Source organism: Nycticebus coucang, chromosome 1, assembly GCF_027406575.1.
Source record: "Nycticebus coucang isolate mNycCou1 chromosome 1, mNycCou1.pri, whole genome shotgun sequence".
Classification (NCBI taxonomy): Eukaryota; Metazoa; Chordata; class Mammalia; order Primates; family Lorisidae; genus Nycticebus; species Nycticebus coucang.
In genome coordinates this window covers 169,963,276-169,988,624 of record NC_069780.1, presented here as the reverse complement: position 1 = coordinate 169,988,624, position 25,349 = coordinate 169,963,276, and the positions used below count along the sequence as shown (strand labels likewise).

Here is a 25,349-nt window from a genome sequence, read left to right as displayed (position 1 = left end):
AGTGTGTGTCTCCCAATCTAAACTGTATGATAATAATAATGTGTACATTTTGTAAGAAAACATATTCTTCTATCTATATTCCCTATTGTAGATTCCAGATGGGGGGCCGGGAGGGATTGCTCAGTCCCGGCCATTTATGCTGAACAGAGGAGGGAGAAGCAGCAGAACGCGCCTTTCTCAGGCCGCGCCTTCATCCAGCCGCTGGAACGCAGCCTTCTACTCACATCTCCTCCTAAGTCTAGACTGGTTTATTTTCAAAGCCTCATGTGAAGCCCATCTTGACCTCCATTCCTCTGACTGTACCAGCAAAGAAGTTGATGAATTATCTTTAGAACAGGCTTCAGGAGCACACTAAGAATTTCAGTCATACTTAACAGTACAGGGTTCTCAAAAAAAAAAAAAGAATTCCAATTTCAGAGTTCCGCCAGGACAATTGGGCTCTTTATAGGGAGGATCATATGGTCCGTGAGAAGTGTTCCCAAAATTCAAGGTCTCTGGGAGGCTACACCTGAGAGAGACTGCTCTTGGCAGTCTGGGCCCCAACCCCTCTTACGGAGCTGTCCAAACTTGCCTCCTCCTATTTCCCAGCTAATGCTTCACTGGGAAGTTAATCTGTATATATTTAACACTTCCTCTCAACCAGTTGTTCCCTGGGAACCTATAGATTTACAGCCTCAGACAGCCCTCTGGGTTAATTAGGCTTAGCAGGTTTTCAAAAGACCACAAACAGCTTTTCAGCCTCCCCTTACTACTTAGGGGAGAAAAACTGTGGGCAAGAAGAATCGATCTCCATTTGTCCTGTGTGTTAAACAAGGTTGCTGTGAGCAGCTGGTGCTTTCCCAGGAAATTCAGACCCTGTCATAATAACTCGTCCGTGAACAGCCTCTTGCAGGCAGTGTTCATTCTCCCGTTGTCTATACTGGGGACCTGACATACTCAGATGAAGCGGGAGTGTCTGCTTTGGTGGCAAGTCTGAATTCCAGAATTCTCTTAGGTGGTTTTTTTAGTTATGTGATGTTTTCATGGTGTTGGGGCACCCAGGCCAGTGTTCAGTGGTGGTGATCCAAGTCACTGTGAACTGCACACCTAGATACAGCCATGGCTCGGCTCAGCAGCACCCCCAGTAGGCTCACACGTGTGCCAGTCACCAGACATCCATGGCCAAGTGCCCAAGATGATCAGCAGAGGCATCTTGAAATTGTTCCCTCCAAAGGTTTTGGCAAAACAGTTAAAATGTCAAAATTGTACAGTTGCCTCAAGGCCTCTTTTGATAGAATCAGAGCATAGATAAATTATATGCGTCCCTGGCTTTCCAGTTTCTCCCTGTATTCACCCCTCTCTTATCTGCAATTTCCCTGTCTTTACTGGTATTCATGCTCCAAGCAGCTTTATCTCTCCCGCTTGGTCAAACCCCCAACTTCACTTGCCAACCCCTTCCCAGGCCTCCCATCCCTGAAGAGCCCAAACTCCAGAGTTATGCAGAGTATCAAAGAACAGAGGAGTTGCTCAGAACTTTCTCTCACATAAGGCACCTTTTGCAGGGAAAGGAGGAAGACATGGTGATTTTAGAAATGCCCAAATGAAGATCTAGAGCAGATTTCAGAGGGAAAGTTCTAGGCCATAACTCAGAACCTCTTTTTCATATGTGCTGCTCTTTCCTCATTTACCTTAAGGTCATTCTGGGAAGGTCAAAGTCAGATTTTAAGTGAATTAATAATTTCACATGCTAAAGGAAAATCTCAAATTTGGGAGGGATGGATCAAAAAATGATGTGATGGAAAAGTTCCTATTTCTAAAGAGAAAGCCTTCTATTTTTCAAACTCACATGATTGTGTTCTGTTTCTTCTTTCTCAAACATTGACTTTGGAGTTTAAAGATTCCAAGGCTGGGTGTTAATCCTGCTGAAGAGAAAAAGGGACTTGGATGTATGAATTAGACATAAGGTGCTAGAAAAATTAGGTAAATTATTCAGATGGATACAGAATATGGGGGCACCACATTTAAGATGATTTGAAGAATTCTAAGAAAATTACCCTCTACCTAAAGTCCTTCAGCAGCTTGTTACAGGGCCCATAATTTATTCATTACACTCTGTCTTTGGATGACCTTAGAAAGTTGAGTGTCCAGGAAGGAATAAAGTAACCTGTCATGCAGTTCCTTTAAGGTGTCAGGGTCTTATTTATTGCTGGAAAGCTGAGAGAGGGCAGGGAGATGGGGCAGAACTGAAGATCAACTCCTCTTGCTTTGTCGTTTTGCAGAGCATGGGCTATGCAGAAGTAGTAAAATCCTCTCAGCCGCAGGCCCCTTCCAAGGTTCTTAGAGCTTCCATGAGAGTACGGAGGGGAAAGGCATTGTGATCTTTCCTCTGAATCAGTGAGCCACCCTTTTGGTGCTGAAAAAAATGGTCCCTACATACAACTTAATAAGTTGCTCAGAATTTTAGTATAAAAGGTGGATGCCCAAAAGCAATTTTAAATGAACCACCTCTTTAGTTTAAATCTCTGTTGGATTGATGGTGAATGTCCAGAAGGCCTAGGACAACTTGGATGTGAGATGAATGTTTCTGTATTTCCAAGCTGATGTTTTGTCCCTGCACCAGATTGGTACTGCTAGGATGTCATGCTAGAACTCTTGTGCCTAGAACTCTTCCTGGGAAATGAGCATTCACAGTTCTTAACCTGTGGGGCTGGGTGCAGTAGCTCACACCTGTAATCCTAGTTCTCTGGGAGGCCTAGGTGGGAGGATCTCTTGAGCTCAGTCTGAGCAAGAGTGAGATCCCATCTCTACTAAATAGAAAAAAAACTAACCAGGTGTTGTGGTGGGCACCTGTAGTCTCAACTACTGGGGAGACTGAGGCAAGGGAATCTCCTAAGACCAAGAGTTTGAGGTTGCTGTGAGCTATGATGCCAGGGCACTCTACCCAGAGTGACACAGTGAGACTATCTCAAAAAAAAAAAAAAAAAAAAAAAAAAAAAAAGTATCACACACAGTTCTTGGAACGTGAAAGTGACTGAGAGATGATCCATCTTAACACCCTTTCTTTACAGAAGAGAAAACTACTAACATGCAGGGTTGATAATGATCCCAAGAGTAGAGCTGCCCTGTGGGGGGTGGTACCAGCTTTGGAATCAGATTGACTTGGATCCACCACTTAGGAGCTGTGTGAACTGGGCCAAGCTAATATTTTTGAGCTGCCAGTTTCTTCTTCTGTTAAGACAGAAGGGAAATACATTCTGTAAAGCACCTGCTGAAAAAGTAAACTCAAAACTTGCCCAGAATTATTCTGTTTATTATTTTTTTAATCAATATACATAATGTAAAAGTTATCCAATTCCAGAACATTTCAAATCATTCCCCTAAAACCCTGTACCACTTAGCAGTTAGTCCAAGTCCTCCTGTCCCCCTTCCCCGACACTCACTAACCTTTCTGTCTCAGTGGGTTTCCTATTCCAGACGTGTCGTGTAAATGGAATCACACACTGTGTAGCCCCTAGTTGTCTGACTTCTTTGACTCTGCATGATGTTTCTACCTTTCACCCATGTTGTAGCATGTAATACATTGTTTCTTATTGCTAAATAACATTCCATTATATGGATATACCACAATTTATCCATTTGTCAGTCAATAAAAATTAGATATAATTACCATTTTTTTACACAATTGGGCCTAAGCCAGAATGAGGAGTTGGCTGTTGGAACTCTCAGTCTGGTCCTATTTTTACTGTCCAGTATTCAGATGTTTTTCCTAAAATTTGAACCTTATGCATTATTTTTTAAAAGTAGGGAAAACCTTACAACCTGCATGCCTAACTCTTAAGATTTTATACCTTTATGCAAATTTTTCCAGCATTGGAAAAAAAATGAAATCTAAACATGATAGAAAATTTGTGCTGAGAGCCAGGTTTAATTTTCATTTTCTAGATTCCCGTGAATGGTCTTCATGCCTCTCCCCTCTCCCCAACCCCCGTGTTTCACAGAACAGCCTGGGGCCTGTCTTTCATGTGCAAGTTCACTACCATGGTGTAGCACCCACAATCAAAGCAAGATTTTTATTAAGTTTGGCTGATGTTTAAGTACCTTTCTTTTTTGTTCACTTTGTCCTGTGGCAAAACTTCAGAATTATTCTTTCTCTTTAGACATTGGCTGTCATTGCATTGAAACTGGCCATTAGGTGTGGAGAATGCAGGCCTGTGAACCAGAATGTTATAATGCATTTCCAACACCTGGTTCCCGCTTCTCCCACCTCCCACTGCTGCTGTCTAAATGGAAGCTCATTATGAGATGAGAGGAGTGTTATGACAGGCCTCCTTCAGCTCTCAGGCCTGATTTCTCTGATGACAAGATCACACAATGACATCTTAATGTCTGTTTACCTGCAGTCCTCATTTCCTTAGAGCCAGCCTTGCGTGTAGCCCTAGGCCTTCTCCTTACTGATGGGGGAAGACTGGAAGCAGCTCTGATTTGTGAAGGATTTGGCTGTTGACACCCTTCACTTGGGAACCAGTGATGTGTAGAATGTGGCAAGATTCCAGTGGTGAAGGCATTTCCCTGGGTTCATCAAGCATTTGTGCTTCTTTATCTCCCGTAGCTTGGGTGGAAGGTCCAGCCCAGCCTGGTTTCCTGTCTTTGGGCAAGTGTTTTCTTTACTAAAGCTTTGATGATCTGGTCCTGAATGCCACTAATTACTCCATTTGATGCTCTATTTTCTTGTTCTTAAAGATCTGGAGTAGTTATGGTATGTCATGCTTCACTTACATTATCTCCTTTATATCATTTCCTGCTTTTAAATATTTGCCAGCCACAAATATGTGAAAAAAGCAACTGACCCTGATATGTCTCCTCCATTCTGAGTCTCCCTTAATCCTCCAAGTTTTCCTGGTTGACATGATTGAACCCAGGAACCCAGCAGCCTTCTCTTTCCTGTTTCCCCTATTCTGTGTATTTCTCTTCATAAGATGCCCAAACTGGAAATGATACTCTCTATGTGCTACGAACAGCCCAAGCTAGGACTGTTACCAAGAAGTGAGCCTGGTATTCATTCATGCACCATGGCATATGGTTGCCAACACCTGCTTAGCTGGCTATGTTTTAATACCAAGGAACAGCCCCCACCCCCCTACTCAGTATCTTTTTCCAGTTTGACTGCTGTGAGGCAGAGGCTTCTGCTATTGTACAGCTGATTATTTGATCCTAAGAGCAGAATTGTACATTTCTCCCAGTCCATTGTACCCATTCTTTGCCCTGGGGACTTGTAGTGTTATCCCATCAGAACTGCATGGATGGGATTCTAACGTAATTCTGTTGCAAGAAATCATTGAAGATGTGGAGAAGAATTTTATTTTTTAATGATATGTTAAGATTGGCTCTTGTCCTAGAAAAAAAAAAAATCCTTCTCTAATTCCTGATCCTTTAGTACTTAGTAATTTCTAGTTCATGGAGTTCTTTTGTTTACTTGGGAGGCAGGTTGGGGGTAATTTTCAGCATCAACAATTACATAGATTAAAAGAATGAATTGAGTTTTGAGCCTCAGTCCATCACCAGACACATGGTCTCATGAATGCTGTGTGGGCCTTTGAATGCGTCCACTGCAGTGCTGTCCAGGAAGCGTGTTTGAGGTTCTAACTGGCACCTGTCTGTCTGTTGCAGTTACCTGGCTGAGCAGTGCTGGAATGGCGGCTTCATCTACCTGATCATGCTGCGTCGCTTTAAGCAGAAAGCCCATTCTACTTATAATGGCAACAGTAGCAACAGCTCTGAACCAGGAGAGACCCCTACCTTGGAGCTGGGTGACCAAACTGCAAAAAAGGGGAGAAGATCAAGAAAGTTTGTGGTCATTTCCAGGTCCCCTTCCAACAAGGCCCCTGAAGACTTCAAGAGCAGTGCTGGCACTGAGCTTACCAGTGACCACAGCACAGAGCTGGAAAATGGCCCAGACCCTGAACTTGGAAATGGGCATGCCTTTCAGCTAGAAAATGGACCCCATCTAGAGAGGTCAGAACTGGCCAGAGGGACAGAGCATGGAGTTCCAAAGACAGATGCTCCCCTGACCACAAGCAACGACAAACGCCGCTTCTCCAAAGCTGGGAAGACGGACTTCCAATCAAGTGATTGCCTGACACGGGTAAGGTTTGGCTGGATCATAGAATCTGAATTTTCAAAGAAATATTGTTTGAAGTTGCTTTTCAGGTTTAGAAAATATATCTGAGATGACTTTGCATTTAGAAGGCAACAGTTTCATTAAGATAAATGATGAAAAGACAGCAACAAAAAAACTCAAGTCATTTGATCCTACTTAAATAAAGAGCTAGTTGAGTGGTCATAAGTGGAAAATTCAAGCCTTCTGTGCTAAAATTTGAGTCATATGAGGCCCAGATAAAGTACTTAGATGCATCATTATTTATCACTGCTGTCACCAGTGGAATTGGGGCTTCAAGGCCAAGAATTCCTGACAGCAATTGATAGCACAAACATCCAAGCTCAGTATTATACAGGAAGTGTAGCTAGCATTCAGGGAAGCATCTGCTTTTATTTTTAGCAGTTCAAAACAAGTGACATTTTCATGGGATCACATTATTGCATTGGTGAATTCCAATGAAGTCTGGAAGCTTCATAGAAATCTCCAATACTGTGATAGCCAGTCGTGATGGTCCAGGTTGGTCTTACCACGTCTGCTTTGCCTTTAGGTATATTCTGAATGGTAATAGATGAGCTTCTAGCCTCAAATGGTTTCCCCCATTATAACCAAAGTTCTCTCCTAGGAGATTTACATTTCTTGCTCAATCTAATAGTCCCCTTGTCAGATATCCCTGTGGGTTCCACATGAAGCAGTAACTTCCTAAGTGGGTGCTGATGGCTTTTTCTCTAACTCAGGAGACACCCTTTAGGGGTGAAAGAGAAGTTGGAAAGGCAGAAAATAGGCATAGAAGTATCAAGTTCTGTGTTGCCTGCTGGTGCCCTGGGAGTAAATATAATTTCTAGTAAGGCTGTTGTATGAGTATTTCTGCAGTGTTAGACAATCTGTATGGTAGGTTGAAAAGAATCAAAATAGCCCCTCTTTTGGCAGACATGTTCTCTCACTTGGGGAGCTGGGTGATCTTCATAAACCCTTACAAACAGAAGATACTATTTGTAAATGGAATGTGCAAACAAATGGGAAAAAGTTTTGATGTCTCTATCAGTGATTTTCTTCCAATTGTATGGGTCTCCCACCAAAAGGATTAAGGACCAAAAAAAAAAAAAAAAAATCATAATCTACACCTCCTCTAAATTAAAGGCAATAAAAATATTATATAAGCCAGGTGCAGTGGCTCATGCCTGTAATCTTAGCACTCTGGGAGGCTGAGGGGGGTAGATTGCCTGAGCTCAGGAGTTCGAGATCATCCTGAGAAAGAGCGAGACCCTGTCCGTCTCTAAAAATAGCCAGGCGTTGTGGCGAATGCCTATAGTCCCAGCTACTTGGGAGGCTGAGGCAAGAGGATCACTTGAGTGCAAGAGTTTGAGATTGTTGTGAGCTATTACGCCATGGAACTCTACTGAGGGCGACAAAGTAAAACTGTCTCCAAAAAATAAATAAATAATATATATATATTATATATAAAATTATATAATGTGTTTATGAGTTAATATTTCTTCATATGATTTCTTCCCTAATGATTAGATTGTGAATACACAGAAAGCCTAAAGTGAAAAGAGTAAGATCAAGGGTATTGGCTCCCTTAATCATTTTGAAGGTTTAAGGTACCTAAGACAGTTGAATTTCATGTACAGACCAAAGAACAGGCTTTCATTTGGGCTAGGACACAGTAGAAGCAATTTGGGATAATTTTAAAGAAAAAAAACTCCTAAGGGAGTACTTATCCTCTGCTCATCTTAATTAAAAGTAATAATAAAATTCAGTTAATAAATAGAATTAATTAAAATCTGGTTTCTGGGTTAGTCTGTCTAAAGATCACACACAGCAGAGTTCCTTTGCCTCATTTTTGTGCTCAAGGTCAAGTGTCTAATAAGGTATAAATTAAAAGTGACATGGGTCGTACTTTTTGTCTTGAGTGGTCAGAATGGAACGTACACCCCCTGAGGTGTGAATATTTTCGCATCCTTTTCAACCCCAAAAGTGTCTTCATTAGCTGCATCTGCCCAGGGTTGACAGCGTCGGGGAGAAGCAGGTCTGTACGGCTTCCTCTCTGTCCCGCTGGCACCCAGTGGAACCAAGAGACTCATGCGAAGGTTGCTGAGGATCCTGGGCGAGAGCGGATTTATACTTTTACTCCAGGAATAGTTGAGACCAAGGTCATGCTAAAATGGAATTTCCAGAAAAACAGAAATTAGCTACTTACCTCTTACACCTTTGGGGGGAAACTCCATTACCTTTGGGTAATGAGGGATTGAACATGCCAGTGTTGTTCTGTTTCTGCTTTATTAATGATTTCATATATCTGCAAAGAGTTAATAAATCACAGGAAAAGCTTATAACAGGATCATTCAGACCATTTTTGCTTGTCAGGTACTTGTTTTTCATGGACTATTATTCTAAGAAAATATTGCATTAAAATAAATCATCAGCCCTTGTTTTTTTATTCTGTCCTCCCTTGACAGAGCAATAGGAAACAGATTTCCTTTAAACAAATTCTTCTTTTTAAAAATGGGATATTTCCATAAAGTATTAACAAAAAAATGATACATATATATATATAAACAGATAGATTTTTTTTTAAATATGGAAGTTGGATTCATTTTCTAAAACATAAGACTCTCTTAGGACACAGATCAACAATTTCAGACATGAGTTCAGAGTTCCTTATTACTTTTCTAGCAAAGATTATTGCACATTCAAGGTGACAGTTTTTGGAAGTCTTTTAATATAAAATGTGTATTTTTATAATGCTGCAATGAATACAACCAAACACAATCATTTAACAACAACAACAAAAAGAATATTTTCATTTGCCAGGAAGGCAAGTTTATTCACAACTGGCATGTGTGTGCCTGTGCATTTGTGCCTGTTTCCCCAAAAATAAAACAGTGTCTTATTTTAAGGTGTGCTCCCAAAGATGCGCTAGGTCTTATTTTCAGGGGACGTCTTATCTTTCCCGTAAATAGGTCTTACTTTCGGAGGATGTCTTATTTTGGGGGGAACAGGGTAGTAATCATCACCTGCCCTATACAGTAGCAGCCTTTTTCCTATGCCTTCTCTGTAAGGGCTCAGCAGAGGCTTCATGAAGGCCATCCCAGATCTGAGTCTGCAGGAAAGGATGGAAAACTTGAGAGTCACACTCAGAATATCTTCCGGGTGTTTCCTGATGTTTGCATCAGAGAGAACATGACACGATCCTCTTCCAGGAAGCCCCCTTGGTTACGGGGTGAACTTACATTCTCCTACATGGTAACATCTCCTAAGTCCATGTCTGAGCTTTCGCTGTTGTCCTGAGCCCCCAAGCTTTATGCCAAGTGCCTGCAGGGTGTCAGCATCTGGGGTATTTGAGATGATGCCTAAAACTCATTGCTTCCCTTTTCCCCACCACCAGAACCACCCCCATGTTATAGGTCTCAGAAATTTCATGAGAGTCAACTGCGGTAACCAACCATCCTGATTGGTCCAGAACTTTCCCTTGTTTCTCACTGAAAATCCTGGGACACCCTTTATTCTGGGCAAACTGGGACAGTTGGTCATCTGGCATCAACTGAAATGCTGCCTTCTTCCTGACTGCATGCCCAGTCAGTCACCAAGTGCTGTCAACTCCAGCTCCCTGCCAGACCTCTCAGCTCAGCCCACCTATCTTTTCCCTGCTCCTACAGTTTCAGGTCAGGGCCAGGCTGCTCTTGCCTCTCCCCTGGGCTGTCACAGTCCTCCCCTACTTGTCTCAGCACCACTGCCATCCCATGCATCCACTGTCGCTGCGGCAAACAGAGTGACCTTTCTAAAGAGCAGATCTCATCGCTCATAAACGCAGTGCATATTCACATATGTGCATGTGTGCACTGTTGTGTAAACCGTTTGGGTGGATCCACTTCACCTTCAGTGGACACACAAACACGTTGGTGTGCATTTGAGGCCCTTCATTATGGGATCCCTCCTTAACTTTCTACCTCCATCTTTCACTGCTTTTCTTTTCTTTTTCTCTCCTTACCAGTTTATTATACAGGATGGCCATATTTAAATTGCACACAAACTTTATGGCCACCCTGTATAATAAGGAATACAGGTAAAGAGATACATAGGGCAAGGCCCAGAAGGGTCCCCAAAGGCTGGGGGGCGCACTACCCTTACCTGGCATAGGAATGCATTCCTATGCTTTAGGGCCTTTCATGGAGGCTTCATGCTTTATTCATGAGCAATCATTAGCTCAAACTCTAGCCCTTCACCCCTCCCTGAAAGTTCCAGAGTGCTCATGGTTTGCTGTTTCTGGCAGCCAGCCCCAGTCCTGAAGCTGTCCAGGAGGCCAGGTTTCTTGTGACTTTTTCCCTCCTCCCCTTGGGCTGAACTTGCTGCAGGTTTTGCAAAGGCCATTCTCGCTCTTGCCCTCAGCCTTCAGTGGATGCTACTCACCCACCCAGTTTTTTTCCCCCCTTTTCTTCGTAGCTGAGCATCTGCCCTTCCTGGGGGTCTAGGCACCAAGACGTCCTCCTCCAGGAGGCCTGGGTGACTTTCCTGCCTCCTGCGGCAGAGGTAGATGTCTCCTTTCTGGGCTCCTGCAGTTGCTGCTGGTCTTCTTCAAAGCTCACACGTCCCAGTTACCATTCGGCTTGCTGTGTCCCCAGGAGACTTTAAGGGCAGGGCCTTCTTTGTCTTTCTGTCACCCATCCACACTTAGAGCCTTGCACCTGTAGAGGCTTCATAGATATTTACTAATGAAGGTGTCCAAGAGATCCAGGCCTAAGAGATGGGACACCAAACTCTAGTCCCCACTCTTCCGTCCCCAGCCCTGTGGCCCTGTGGCTGCCATGGCCTTTCTCTGGGCTTCTGTTTTCTCACCTGCATTCTGGTCTGATGACTAAGGGACTCCCAGCTCTGACATTGTGATCACACGTTTCTTCATTTCTTCCTAATCATTCTGGATAAGGGGTAAGCAAACAGTCTCAGAACAGGTTCACAACGGGAGCAGAGATTGGATTATTTGTCTTCTCACATTTGGGGCAAAGATGCTATGGTAAAATTTAATTTTTGGTTCCAGCAGAAATAAGATCATTTAAATGCTGCAAGACAGCTCCCTTTAATGTACAGCCCCTATTTTGGTAGATAAATCCCCTCCTTGGCTTCAGTGAAGAAATACTTGTGCGAACTCAGTAACTGGCAGTTCACGGGAAAGCGTAACGCTCTGACAGCATTAGTCCAGAAGTCCATAGTGTCCAATTTGTCATGGTTTGGCTTTTTCTCAATAGGCTGACAAAGTCTTATTGCCCCTTATTGCAGTGTGCAAGGAAATGAGTGCCCAGACCATCTGTCTAGACAGGGCTTGCTTCAGAACTCTGGCCCTCCACCTGCCCCGGGGCCACGTGGTGAACACTGGCAAAATACGGGTCTCCCATCTGGAAGAGTCTCTTAGCATCAGTATCACTGACTATCAAGGAATCATAAGATCAATGCATAAACGTTCTGTATTTCTTAACTCAATGGCACTACAAGATAGCATTGGTATGTGCTAGACACTGTCTAGTTGCTAGAGAATCTGTTGGTAAACAAGATAGACAAGCTTTCTGTCCCATGGCATTTATGGCATATAAGGGGCCACAAACAACAGATAAGCAAATAAATCATAATGTCAGATGGTGACAAATGCTACACATGACATAAGGCAGGATGAAGTGAAAGACGGCTGGACAGTGTCATGGGTGTGGGGCTAGTTGCAATTGGGTGTCGCAGAAGGCGACCTCTGGAAGAGGCAATGTCTGAGCCGAAGCCGGGGTGTCCAGAAAGGACAGGCCCTGTAAGGTCTGGGGGCAGAATGTTCCTAGGGAAGAAGCCGCAGAAGCAGCTACTGTAAGGCGGGAGTGAGGGAGTGTTCCAGGAGCCAAGAGACTAAGCACTAGGAAATGATTTGGCACATGTGGGCAGGGTGGATCACAGAGGCTCGTGTGTGCCATCACGGAGTTTGGACCTTTTTCTCCATCCAATAGGGATCCATTGGAGGGCTTAAGCTGAGTTCATCATGAAATGTGTTTCTTGGCTCAGCTCGGGTAGCACAAGTGGTTACGGCACCAGCCACATACACTGAGGCTGGCGGGTTCAAACCCGGCCCCAATCAGCTAAAAAACAATAATGACAACGGCAACAAAAAAATACCTGGGCGTTGTGGCAGGTGCCTGTAGTCCCAGCTGAGACAAGAGAATAACTTTAAGCCCAAGAGTTGGATGTTGCTGTGAGCTGTGGCACTACCGCACTCTCCGAGGGTGACATAGTGAGACTGTCTCAAAAAGAAAAAAAAAAAAGAAATGTGTTTCCTAAACATTCACCTCTGGATATTTCATGGAGAATAATGGATTGTAGGAGATAAGGAATTGAAAGGGAGACTTGATTGGAGGCTGTTGTGGTCACCCAAACTAAAAATGCTGGTGCCTTAGACAGGGGAGGGGGCTAGAGGGGGCTGAGCAGAAGTTGATGGATGTGGGATTACTTTGGCAGTGGAGTCTGCGGATCTTGCTCATGCCTTGGATGTGGGAGACGAAACAGGAATCAAAGGTAATTATGGGCTTCTGGCTTGTGAATCATCTTTAACACAAGTGGCTGATGCTGCTTTCCCACTGAGATGGGAAAGCCAGGAGTGGGAGGGAGAAAGAGGCCAATTTTGACTGTACTGAGGTGTGTTTTAGATACCCAGGTGGAACAGTGTGCAGACCATTGGAAACAGCCTTAATACTGTTATGTTTGAGTTGGCCTGTTGGTTTTTGGCCAGTACCAGCTTTTGCCTAATATGTGTGAGACACTGATTTTATTTCTAACTGAGCTTTGCTTTAGCTATAGGGAGCTAAATTTAGAACTGACAACTGTATGGTTGAAACTGATAACATCTGCCTCTTGCTATTTGTATCTTCCTTCATATTTCTCTGAATTCCTCCATTAGCTCATCAAGAAATTAATTCCAAGGGAAGGAAACCCGCATTGATTTCTCGGGAAACTTCCCATCCAATTCCAACTTTCAATTATGAAAAAAAAAATCATGTTGTTGGATAAAAGTGAGAGAGAAGATGTATTTCTTGACTAGTATAGTCGAGGGGCTGCATTCTAGCTTGGTCAAGTCTACCCTCTGAAGCCATTTGTATTGTACACGTGCTTTGTTTTTAACTAGCTGTGTATGTTTCTTATCACAAGTTCTACTTCTAAAAACATTTAAAATTAAAAAGGTAAGTATCTGCTATCTTCAGACCCCCTGTTAACCATACCACATGTTCTGTTTAACAAAAGAAAAGGCGGAAAGGAATGATAGTGTAAACTAGTGATGAGGGTGGGTAGGTTTTTGCAAATTTGGGCTGAAGCCAGTAATAATGGTGTGTAATAATTTGCTTTCGGGAAAGAAGCCCACGGCTTTTCGGTACTGGGGCGGGGGAAGAGAAACACTATCCCTCTAATTCTAGACCCCAGGAGCCATGGCATATCTTTGCATGTAAAGGCAGTCCACCCTCCTGCCCTCAACTGCATTGGGAGGTACAGGGAGGCAGCCACAGGGCTGTCCTGTGGGCTGGTGTTGGGGACCCAGCAAGCCAGGACAACAGCTAATTGGCACAAATTGAATTTGTTCTTTCTGTTGGTATCCGTTAGAGTGTCATGTCGTGGAAGTGTTGAAAGCTGCCACCTTGGCAGTCGTACTTATTCTCAAGGATGGCTTTTTTGGAAGTGATGGAGCAATGAGAGACTTTGAAGACCAGGGAGGATGTTTCTGAATGGGGAAGAGAAAGGTGTTCCAGAGGTCAGAGGCAGCAAACCAAAAGCTGTGGAGGCCAGAGCATGTGGTGATTGGATGAAATAGGGATCGTTGACAAGTTCATGAACTGCTGTGGTAAGCCAGTGACTTCTGAAGTTACATTCGGCCAGACAGGCTTGGTTTGTCTGTGGTCAGAGGCTGGAGGAGACGGTTGGCACTGCCGATGTGGCTGACGGGGTGGAGCCGCACCAGGCAGCGCTGTGCTAAAGAAAGCGTAGGATCCAACCCATCTGTGGTAATCATTTCCACAGGTGTTCCTATTGCTGCACATCAGTGACTGTTCTACAGATGGCATTTTTACTATTGCATAAAACTTCGTTTTAGTTTCTGACAGTGTGTAATTCAGATTTTCTAAATGCTTCACATTCTTCCTCTTGTGCAAACATCTGGAATGGGCAGGTTGCCTATTTCTAGGGGGATGATGGCTTTGTCCATATTGGACCTTAATAGTTCCATTGGACTTTTACAATGGATGTTAAAAACAGATGGATTTTGTTTGGTATGTTGAGGATTGTGTTGTGACCCGTGCTTATATATCTAGGGCTGAAAAGAACTACAGGGGTGAGACTAAAGTAAGACTCCAAAGTAAATCACTTTTGAAGGTTTTGCTTTCATTTCTCTGAATAGCTAAGTAACCAAGGGAGCTCAACAGTTTTGCAGTGAGCATATGTTTATGTCCTTGGAGTGAGATAGCAAGACTAGTGGAGGATGAACCAAAGCAGAAAGACTACCGTCAATCAGATGGCTTAGAAACGGATGTTAGATTTTTTAAAGGGTAGATTTGTACAGGGTTTAAAGCATTTTTTAACATATTTAAAGGGTATGCAAATCAATGTCGGTAGCAGTTGATATCAGATTTATTGATTAATTTTCTGTCTTGATTTCTCCTACCAAAGATGGTATTTTTTTTTTTTATTGTTTGGGATTCACTGAGGGTGCAAAGAATTAGGTTACAGTGATTGCATTTGTTAAAGTCCCTCTTTTCATTGTGTCCCACTCCCAAGAGGTGTGCCTTACACCATGACCCCTATCCCCCTGCAGCCTCCCCCCTCCCTACTTGCTCATTCCCCTAACCCCCTTGTATTAGCTCATCTGTTGCCTTCATATTAGAATAGAGTACATTGGATTCTTGCTTCTCCATTCTTACGATGCTTTACTAAGAAGAATGTGTTCCACCTCCATCCAGATTAATACAAAAGATATAAAGTCTCCATCTTTTTAATGGCTGAATAGTATTCCATGGTATACATATACCACAGTTTGTTAATCCATTCCTGGTTGGTGGGCATTTAGGTTGTTTCCACATTTTGGCAACTGTAAATTGAGCTGTGATAAACAGTCTAGTGCAAATGTCCTTATTTGTTTTAAGGAAGCTCGAGATTCAATTCACTATAATTTTTTAACATTTCTGTGGATATATATATGTATAGGATGTAAGTAGTTATATGGTTACCTATTCACATTGATTATGTATTTACTAAGTGCTGTCTTGCCACTGTTTCCATAAATACCTCATTTAATCCTAACAACACATTTAGAATTGCTAATAATTATTCCCACTTTAGAGGCAAGGATGCTGAGATTTTTGGGCATTTGGTGAAGTGACGTCCATAAATACAAATGGCAGACCTGGGTTCAAGCTGGTTGAGGTCTCCTGGTGCCAAGACCTGGACTGTCTTCTTTTCCTCTCCCTTTATGAAATGCTACTTGTGCAGAAGTAAAAGGAACCCAGACACAGCCAGTGTTTACATGCATAGTGACATCTGAGTTTCAGGCACAATAAGCTTCACCTCAAAGGACCCTGCTCAGGAAACTCGATCACACTTGCTATACTGTTCAGTATCATAACTGCTATTTGAGTTTCATAACTGCTAGATGGCTATTTGAGTTTCATTAGATTTCAGTGAAATTAAAAGTTCAGTGCCCCAGTTGCCACTAGCCACCTTTTAAGCACTGAATAGCCACCTGTGGCTATATTTGGTGTTACAAATATAGGACATTTCTGTTATCACAGAAGGTTCTGTGAGACAGCGCTGTCAGCCAGAGATTTTCATCCAATCCACAGAGTTTTCTTTTCTTCTGTGACGTCTGTTGACAAGTGATGGATGCTCGGCCCAAGGAGACAGCTCTGCTGCCCTGTGCTAATGCCGTGTGTCTGTCAGCATCCTTCACGGTGTGCTCACTTTTTCTTCCAAGGAGGAAGTTGGCCGGATATGGAAGATGGAGCTGCTCAAAGAATCGGATGGGCTGGGAATTCAGGTTAGTGGAGGCCGAGGATCAAAGCGCTCACCTCACGCTATCGTTGTCACTCAAGTGAAGGAAGGAGGTGCCGCTCACAGGTGACTAGATACCTCTCCCCATCTCTCTGCCTCCTGTCCTTCCCCTCCCCTTCCCTGGTGGTAGTATTCCTCCAGTCGGTCAGCATGGTAATTACAGTTCATGAAGATTATGCTGGAGACAGAAGGAAACCAGGCAGGGGCAGTTCTGATGAAACACATCTCTGAGCACAGGAAGTGGCTAATTGCAGGAGTTATCCCAGGATCTTCTAAACCGTGAAGGAGAGGTTGGATCTCTTTCTGGTGTGGTTTCAGTTTTGAGTGAATGTTATATATTCTGACTTTGGAGATGCTGGTACTGAGGTGGAAGGAAGTTACTTACTGAGAATATATTCCTGAACAGACTCCACATTGCTGACATCCTAAGTCCTATTAAGACTTGACAGATGACTTGGGAAAGTGATTGGTTCTAAGTGTGACCACGATTCATGCACTGGGGCTTCACTTGTCAGGTCCATCAGGATTTCACACCTAGAGACACGTGTGTCTGTCATGCAGATGGAGAAGGGAAAGAAAGTGAATGTAAATTTTTTTCCTTGTGATCTGAAAATAATACAGACTTCAAAAGTTTTTAAATTGCACAATGGTCTGAAGTAGGAAGAGGGACAGTGTTCAGTTAGAATATGTGTAAAAAAGTTGTTTGAGTATGAAGGATGTAACTGTCCCAAAATGTCAGGCAGGCTCTTGCCTGCTAGCTAATTGCTTCCACATACACAGGGTGTCTACTGTTTGCAAGGCATGACAAGGCACGTACTTGTGTTGCATGCCCACACACGTACAGGAGGTACATAAAAGAATTTCACTGCTGGAAGAAGGTGAGCATCTTTTTTCTGGTCTGGAATTTGGTGTTCAGTCCAGATAACCTGATTCTAAGGAGGGTATGGCTAAAATTCAAATGTGTATCTTCCTAGGTATAGTTGGAGGGGCTGGAGATCTTCAGTCTGAAGAATGGAAAAGAAAGAAGGGGACCAGGGCACACACTATTAATAGCAGAGTCTTTAGGATGCTAACAACTAATGTAGAGATAAGATTAACTTCAATCCTTAATTATCTGGATGCCAGTAATTATCAAAAGATTAAGACCGTAGGTGGTTTTTACCCGGAAGAACATTATGAAACTTCCTAATGAGACATGCTTTAAGGAACTCTTGTCAGGTAGTCATCTTCCCATTAATTAATCCTAGGTCTTAGGTTCTAGTCTGTCTTTGGCAAGTTGTCGATTAGGACATTCCTGTGCCCAGAGATAAGCTTACACAGAACTGTTCTTGTCTCTTTTCCACCTGAGCTATTTCTACTGGGTCTCATCATTTTCCTTTCATTCTTAGCATGGAGTTGTGTGTTTCTTGGCCTTGGGTGTCTGACTCACAATTGGGGGGTATTCTAGTTAATAGGGAGATGAGAGAAATGGAATTAAAAGAGGGAAATAGGGAGAGTAATGGGGATCATTTTGATGGTGTTATGAATAAGTAAGCCCAGGGACACTGGCCAGAACCACTGGATTCTTTATTCCTGAATCCCTCTCCTTCCATAAGAAACATTTCCCTTCTCTCACCATTCTAAGCAATTAGCAGGACACTTAGCATTTTTCTGCTTCAGAGATTTTTGAAGATCAGAAAGTAGAGGCTTTCAGAAGTCTCTGGTCCCTATTATCTTCTGTTAAAACCTGAATTAATTGGGGCGGTGCCTGTGGCTCAGTGAGCAGGGCGCCGGCCCCATATACCGAGGGTGGCGGGTTCAAACCCGGCCCTGGCCAAACTGCAACAAAAAAATAGCCGGGCGTTGTGGCGGGCGCCTGTAGTCCCAGCTACTGGGGAGGCTGAGGCAGGAGAATTGCCTAAGCCCAGGAGTTGAAGGTTGCTGTGAGCTGTGTGACGCCACGGCACTCTACGGAGGGCAATAAAGTGAAACTCTGTCTCTACAAAAAAAAAAAAAAAGAACACTAAAACCTGAATTAATTCTGTGAAATCTGTGGTAGAGTTAAAAAAAAAAAAAAAACTTGAAAGTCATAGAAAAGATGATGCTGCATTCCCTGGAGGAAAGAGAGAATGAGAGAGAAGATCTTGACGGTAGGGAGAAGAGATAAGAATGGAAGGGGAGAAGGTGGTCAATACATTGAAAGAAGGTGAGGGGAAAGAGCCTATAGGTGGGGCAGAGACAGAGTTGGGTGAAGCAAGAGTATTGGAGATATGTGGGTCCCATGGCAGCACTCTGGGTGCTGATGTGAAGCCTTTACAGAGTAGGATGGAACCCTGGAATCAGGGTTCTCCACCTCACCGATTTCCTATCCCATAGTTAGCAATCTCTGGCTCTTTTGGGATTCTGGGAGACCAGGCAGGAGGCGCTATTGGAACCCACAGGACTGCTGACCTGCCATGATTAAAGAGGTCTGGCCAATGGTAGGGTACAGGTGCCACCCAGACCCCTGACCCACACCCCAGGGAAAGGGACTCCTACTGACCCAGTGGGAAAGAAGCTTAGAGTCAGCCATAATTGAATTTAATAGAAATGAAGAAAGAGAAAATGTTTGTACAGCCATGTTTGTAGCCTAGGCCTGGTACCTACAACAATAGCAAATTAGGCAGTTTAATTGTTCTTTTTTCTTTTTTAAAAAATTCATCTGTCCGCTCTTGAAGCTGGGTATAGGGACCTCATGAAGAAAAATGTACCAAGAGGCTTTATCTTCAAAGCCCTCTAACTCTTTGGAGGCACAGACACATGCAGGGTTCATACACCTGTATGAATCACAGGTGCCCCAGTGGAAATCTGGTCAGGGTCCAGATTCTGATGGGCTAGGATGCTTTTACTCTTCTTGAGCTTAGCTTATGACTCTGCCCTGTGCTAATGGCTCGGTCACCGGACAGGATGGCAGGTAGGATTAATAAAAGAATGACCTGACTCCCCAAAACCTGGGGGTCTTAGTTCCTCTTTCACCATCTCCACCTGGATGGGGGTTTTGTTGACGCTGGTGCTGAATATGGTAGTAACTTAAGAACATGCTTATTACTTAGCTATCCCTGAGATTGTAGAGCTTTTCACTGCCGTAGTGGGGATCTGGACACAAAAGATAAAGTAATCCCAACCCAAACTGCCTCTGCTTCCTCTTTACCCAATTCACATGTCCCCTCTCATGACCCTCCCTAGCTCCAGGAAAATGTCCTTTCTTGGGCCCAGAATATCTTGACAAGGGGTTTTTTTTCCCATCTCCATTTCCTCAGGGATGGCAGACTGTCCTTAGGAGATGAGCTGCTGGTGATCAATGGTCACTTACTGGTCGGGCTCTCCCACGAGGAAGCTGTGGCCATTCTTCGCTCAGCTACTGGAATGGTACAGCTGGTGGTGGCCAGCAAGGTAGGTCGTTTTTGTTTGTTTTTTAATATCCGTAACGGTAGTGGTGACTTTGTATTTGAAGCCCCTGCCCATGCCACACACAGACGTGTGTGCAATTGCACATTTACTTTGGGCCATTTAAACAGCCTGGACTCTATAGGACAAGGCCACACGGAGGCCCTTAGCTAAAGTGTATTTAAATTGCTTTCCTTCAAGAGTCTTTTTTGTTTTTTTAAGAGATGGAGTCTCACTCCATTGCCCAGGCTGGAGGGCAGTGGTGCGATCATTGAACTCCAGGGCTTTGAACCCCAGGACTCAAGCAAGCTTCCTGCCTCAGCCTCCCAAGTAGCTGGGACTACAGGTGTCCACTACCATGCCTGCCCAATTTTTTTTAATTTTTACTACAGACAGGGTCTCCCTATGTTGCCCAGACTGGTCTTCAACTCCTGGCCTCAAGTGATCCTCCCAAAGTGTTGGGATTATGGGCGTGAGTCACCATGCTCAGCTTCTTTAAGAGTCTTTATAGATACATGGTAAGGGATAGAGAAGAAATAATAGAACTCAGGAAGAGTAAGAATGCTCGGGTAGGAGTGAGGGCAATGTGGGGACAACAGCAGTTCTCTCAGGAAAAACTTGAGAGATGTGGCAGTCTGGATATCAAGGAAGGGGGCAGGAGGCATCAGGGCCACACAGCAAGTCCTGGGCCCTGAGTGCTGGGGCTGGAGGAAGCCTTGTGAATCCTGTTTACCCAGTCCGATCAGCCTTTCTTCCTCTCCAGTTTTACAAGAAGTGAGTTGGAGCTTCCATTCTTGCAGAGGCTCTGCCACCATCAGCCGTGCCAGGACCCAGGCCCTTAGCTCCAGCCCCATGTCTGTCCCCTGTCTCGCTGCTGCTCCATCTTCACCATTCTCCATTTACCAGCTCCAGCAACCCCAGGCCGGGGCTTCTTCCACTCTCAGCCCCAGAGTGTGTTAATATAGTGCCCGTGTTCTGGGCCCCAGCATCTACTTTCTTAAAGCATTTGACTATAGGCCACAGGGCTACACAAGTGTGGTGAGGAGGCGGTGGCTGGGACTTCTCTGTGTCTGGTCTGCTGTCTTGTGCTGTCGAGGAGACTAGGAAAGAGTCTGTGTGACTGAGGGGCCGGTGCAGGCTCCCTTCTAGCCCTGAAGAACTAGGTGGGGCCAAGCTAGTCTCACCCTCTGCAGCATGACACTCTTGCCGGTGTGGGTAGTTCCTTTCATCGTCCCTGCTGTTTTGAACCTGGCATTTGTAGGTTTTTATATCCAAGTTGGACATAACATTCGTGTGCAATTTAAATTAGTTTAATATAGTAAATTGCATGCGAACTTTATGTCCACCCTGTATTTTTCCCTCTTAGTCTACAAGATCTATTGCCAATTTTTGGAGTGTTTAACTAATAGAAGAACACTTCAAGCTATCTGAAAAATCTGCTTTTCTGTCTTTTTACCTTTTACCCCAAACCCTTGACCTAGACTGTCAGGCTCCAGAAAGAGTATCCAGAGCCTTGCTGAAGACCTGGCAGGAAGAGTGGGCATCTGGGGCCCTGGAGGCAGGTGTTGAGCCATTTCCCACTCACTGATCCTTTCCCCTCCTCCCAGAGATGCCTGGGGAGTCCCTTGAGCGCCTGTCTTCACCCAGCGTGTCTGCCAGGGTGCTGTTTGCGGCCCTTCACAAGGCAAGGGAAGGGGAGCAAACCCCGGTTTTCTCTGTCAGCCTGCTGAATTCCACAAGGAGGTGATACTGCAAGAGAAGGAGAAACCAAGTCCTCTTTTTCCCAGGTGTACCAGGAACTTGAACGCGCCATTGGGTCTCACACACACACAGGCATGTGTTTGCGGAGAAGCCTTGTTTTGTTTGCACAGCCCACAGCTCCACGATCTGTGGCTAAGGAACGCAGGGTCCTGCACAGTCGGTGTGCCACACACCACCAACCCTCCTTTCTCTGCCCACTTCTTTCTCCTGCTAGTTTGGAAGATGGGGAAGGGGGCCATTTTTCTGTCAAGCCATTACTCACACACACAAAAAACACACAAAACATAAGGTAAAAATAAAACAGCTAATGATGATTTCAGGGCATGAACAGGACCTTGAAAACTAGTTCCTGGATGTGGCCGCTCACCGACCTCATACACTGACTTAGAAGAAGGAAGGACGGGGCGGCGCCCGTAGCTCAGTGGGTAGGGTGCCAGCCATATACAACTAGGCTGGCTGGTTTGAACCCGGCCCGGGCCAGCTAAAACAACAAAAAATAACCGGGCGTTGTGGTGGGCGCCTGTAGTCCCAGCTACTTGGGAGGCTGACATAAGAGAATCACTTAAGCCCAAGAGTCTAAGGTTGCTGTGACACCACAGCACTCTACCCAGGGAGACAGCTTGAGACTCTGTCTCAAAAATAAATAAAGTTCTCTATGCGGATGCATCGAGTGGCCATGCCAGGGGCTTTTTAGTGATTATCTCATTCTTTTAAAAAAAATCCCCTGAGACAGGTATTACTTCTTTTTATTCAAGGAGTGGAATTAAAATCTGCGTGGTTACCTGCCCCCAGGGCACACAGCAGTAGGTGGCGGAGCAGGTTTTATCCTGAGTCCCTGCACTTCACAGTTGATGCTGCTTCACCTACTCCCACCCGCCCGACATGCAAATGAGATGTGGAGGGCACCAGAGCCAGTGGGGCTACTAAAGGAGAAGGTGCTCCTGCCAGAGGCTTTGACTTTGGGGGGCATTTGCTGAGCTCCTTGTGGGGCTAAACAGCATCCTGGAACCAAAAATGGTTGTCCATTCCAATTCCCAATCCATTGGCTCTTGGGCATCTGTGGTGAGCCGTGGTCCTGCAGCTGACCCAACGTCAGAGCAGGGAGACCTTTCACTTCTCCCAACATGCTCCATTTACAGTTGGGGGATGAGCTGCTACCACCGGGAACTCATTCTACATCCACTGTGCTCATCCACTTGGATAAAAGAGAAGGATCAATCTTGAGGTACCTCATGCAAGTAATCCACAGGCTTTGTTGCCACCTTCGTATTTGAAAGGGGTGGAGGAAGCTTTTGAATTGCTGAATAGGAAGAATAATAAAAATGTAAATTTTATTATCCTGGATAATAGTCATCTTGTCACAAAACTGTAAGGCATTGTTTTGGAAATAGAGCAGTTACTTTCTTGCAGAGAGGCTGTCTGATGTTTCCCCACAGATATGTTCCTTACTTACGTAGTGGGAAGCTTACAAAGTTTAGTTGAATGAATGAATTTGAATGTCCAAGTTAGTTCTGATATTCCTGGAAACAACATAGAGCTGCTTGCTCACTCTTGGTTTTTAAATACATAAATAATATGTATTTATTGTATCTAATGTAGACAACGCCCCAGGAAACACAGAGGGGGGGAAGAAGGTGACAATAGTGCTAGCCGTTCTGGTGTGTCCTCCCAGCGTGAATGTGAGTGTGTGTAGCGTGTACACACATTTTCCTTTCAATGGACTCAAACACAAGGAGACAGAGTGCGCCCCAGAGGTAATTCACCAGTGCCAGCATGGCCCTTTAAAAGCTGTGTCCTTGGCCACTTATTGCATGTCCCCAAATCTTAGTTCTCACTCTGTACAATGAGAAAAAAGAATCAGTAACTGCCTGTGAGGCTATTAGGAAGACTGCAGGAGATGATAAACGGCCCTGAGCAGGGCAGCTGGTCCTAGCAAGCACCAGAGAAATGTCTGCCTTTCTGGTTATCACGCAATATTACATCTAGTTTATTATCACATGCATTATTAACATCATAGTTAATACATATTATTTTAACCTGCTTTTCACTGAGTAGGCATGCTGTAAAAATCTTTCCACACCAGGAAGCCCATTTCTATGACCATGGTCTGTCCTCTAGCTGCTGTGCAATTTACTAACCAGCTGGAGTCTGTTTTTTTTTTTAACTCTTTTCTGTTAACAGTCTAGCAGAGTTGACATCACAAAAGAAGACTGAACTCACTTTTCATTTAATAACTCTTTTTTCCTTTCCTTAGGTAAGGACTAGCTGTATACTGTTCACAATTACTGACCTAAAGTGTATTATCTTCAGGTACTTTGAAGGTGAAACCAGCATCAAACTTGTGACAAATGTCATTGCTGTTTGGTGCCAAGCCACTAATATTTAGTAACATCCATTATCTGAGATGGGCAATTTTTTGGTCTACTTTTCTATCCTCAGGCAACATGATGATTGAAACTTTCTAGGTGTTTCCCTCCCTGTAGATGGAGAGGCGGCTCATGGGGGAAAGTAAAGAAAGGACAGATTTCTCTGTTTGCCGGTTGGATCGGCTCCGCAGCCTTGATCTCTGGCCTCATATGCTGTGATATTTCCCAGTTGGGACTGTGGGGAGGTCTTAATGATCTCACTGCATCCCACAACCTACTCTGCCCTTCACTATACATAAGAACAAAGAGCTGTGTGAATGAAGCCCCCTTGAGAGTCACATCTAAATGGAGTCTGATTGCTTTTATTGACCTTTAAACGTTGATCAAGGGCCAGTTTCATTGAAAAGACATTATCAATCTCCACTTAAAGACATGATCATCTCCACAGCATTTTGCCTCAGTAAACAATCTAATCTCTTTCTAGTAAGTATATGCTAGTAGAGGGGTTTGGATATAAGGATATATGGGCTCTAAGGTAGGCTTTGAGACACAGCAGTGAGTAGAAATGGTATTAACTTGGAGGAACTTGGCTGGACACTGTGGCTCACACCGGTAATCCTAGCACTCTGGGAGACCCATGTGGGAGGATCACTTGAGCTCAGGAGTTCGAGATAAACCTGAGACAGGAGCAAGACCCTGTATCACTACAGGGCATTGTGGCCGGCACCTGTAGTCCCAAATACCTGGGAGGCTGAGGCAGGAGGATTGCTTGAGCCCAGAAGTTTGAGATTGCTGATAGCTAGGCTAATGCCATAGCACTCTAGCCAGGGGCAATACAGTGAAACTGTATCTCAAAAAAAAAAAAAAAAAAAAATGGTTTTTTTAGAGGAACTTTCCCAGGCATCCTCAAACTTTCTAAACAGGGGGCCAATTCACTGTCCCTCAGACTGTTAGAGAGCCAGACTATATTTTAAAAATAAAAACTATGAACAAATTCCTATGCACACTGCACATATCTTATTTTGAAGTAAAAAACATAACAGGAACAAATACAATCACACTGCCTCATGTGGCCTGCGGGCTGCAGTTTGAGGACCCCTGTTTCAGACGATACACAAGTCACTGCAAGGAGATAAAAGCAGTGGTCCAGGACGTTAGAGAAGAAAGGGAGAGCACATGAAATGGCTCCTGAGCTGACCCAGGAAGGCTGTCAGAAGGAGAGGATGCGTAAGCTCTGCCCACCTAGCCTCAGTTGTAAAAGAAAGGATGATCTCAGCAGAGGTAGCTGCTGTCAGTAGAAAAGGTCCTGAATGGTTTGGCTGGTAACAGGACTTGAATAGAGGGTGTGGGGAGGATGGAGGGGGATGAGTTCAGAGAGCTGGGCAGAGGCATCTTTACAATGCTGGCCTGCCAGTGAAAAGGGTTAGACTATATCCCAAAAGCAAGAGAGGGGAGGCCGTTGAAGATCTTAAGTTTGAGGAGCTTGGATTGCCCAAAGAAACAGTGAGTTTTTTTGTTTTTTTTTTTTAGAGACAGAGTCTCATTTCTTCACCCTTGGTAGAGTGCTGTGACATCACAACTCACAGCAACCTCCAGCTCTTGGGCTTAGGCGATTATCTTGCCTCAGC

General features: G+C 44.3%; 1 protein-coding gene across 4 annotated transcripts in view; it reads left to right on the top strand.

The window, feature by feature from the left end:
* Positions 1–25,349, top strand: part of PDZD2 (PDZ domain containing 2) — a 393,189-nt gene that overhangs the window by 272,555 nt on the left and 95,285 nt on the right. For 3 of the 4 annotated variants that reach the window (XM_053592654.1, XM_053592679.1, XM_053592661.1), the window contains 3 exons: positions 5,647–6,121; positions 16,113–16,255; positions 19,468–19,600. In XM_053592654.1, coding sequence (XP_053448629.1) covers positions 5,647–6,121; positions 16,113–16,255; positions 19,468–19,600 — 751 coding nt within the window. The remainder of the gene's footprint in view (positions 1–5,646; positions 6,122–16,112; positions 16,256–19,467; positions 19,601–25,349) is intronic. The other variant, XM_053592669.1, reaches the window with a different exon arrangement.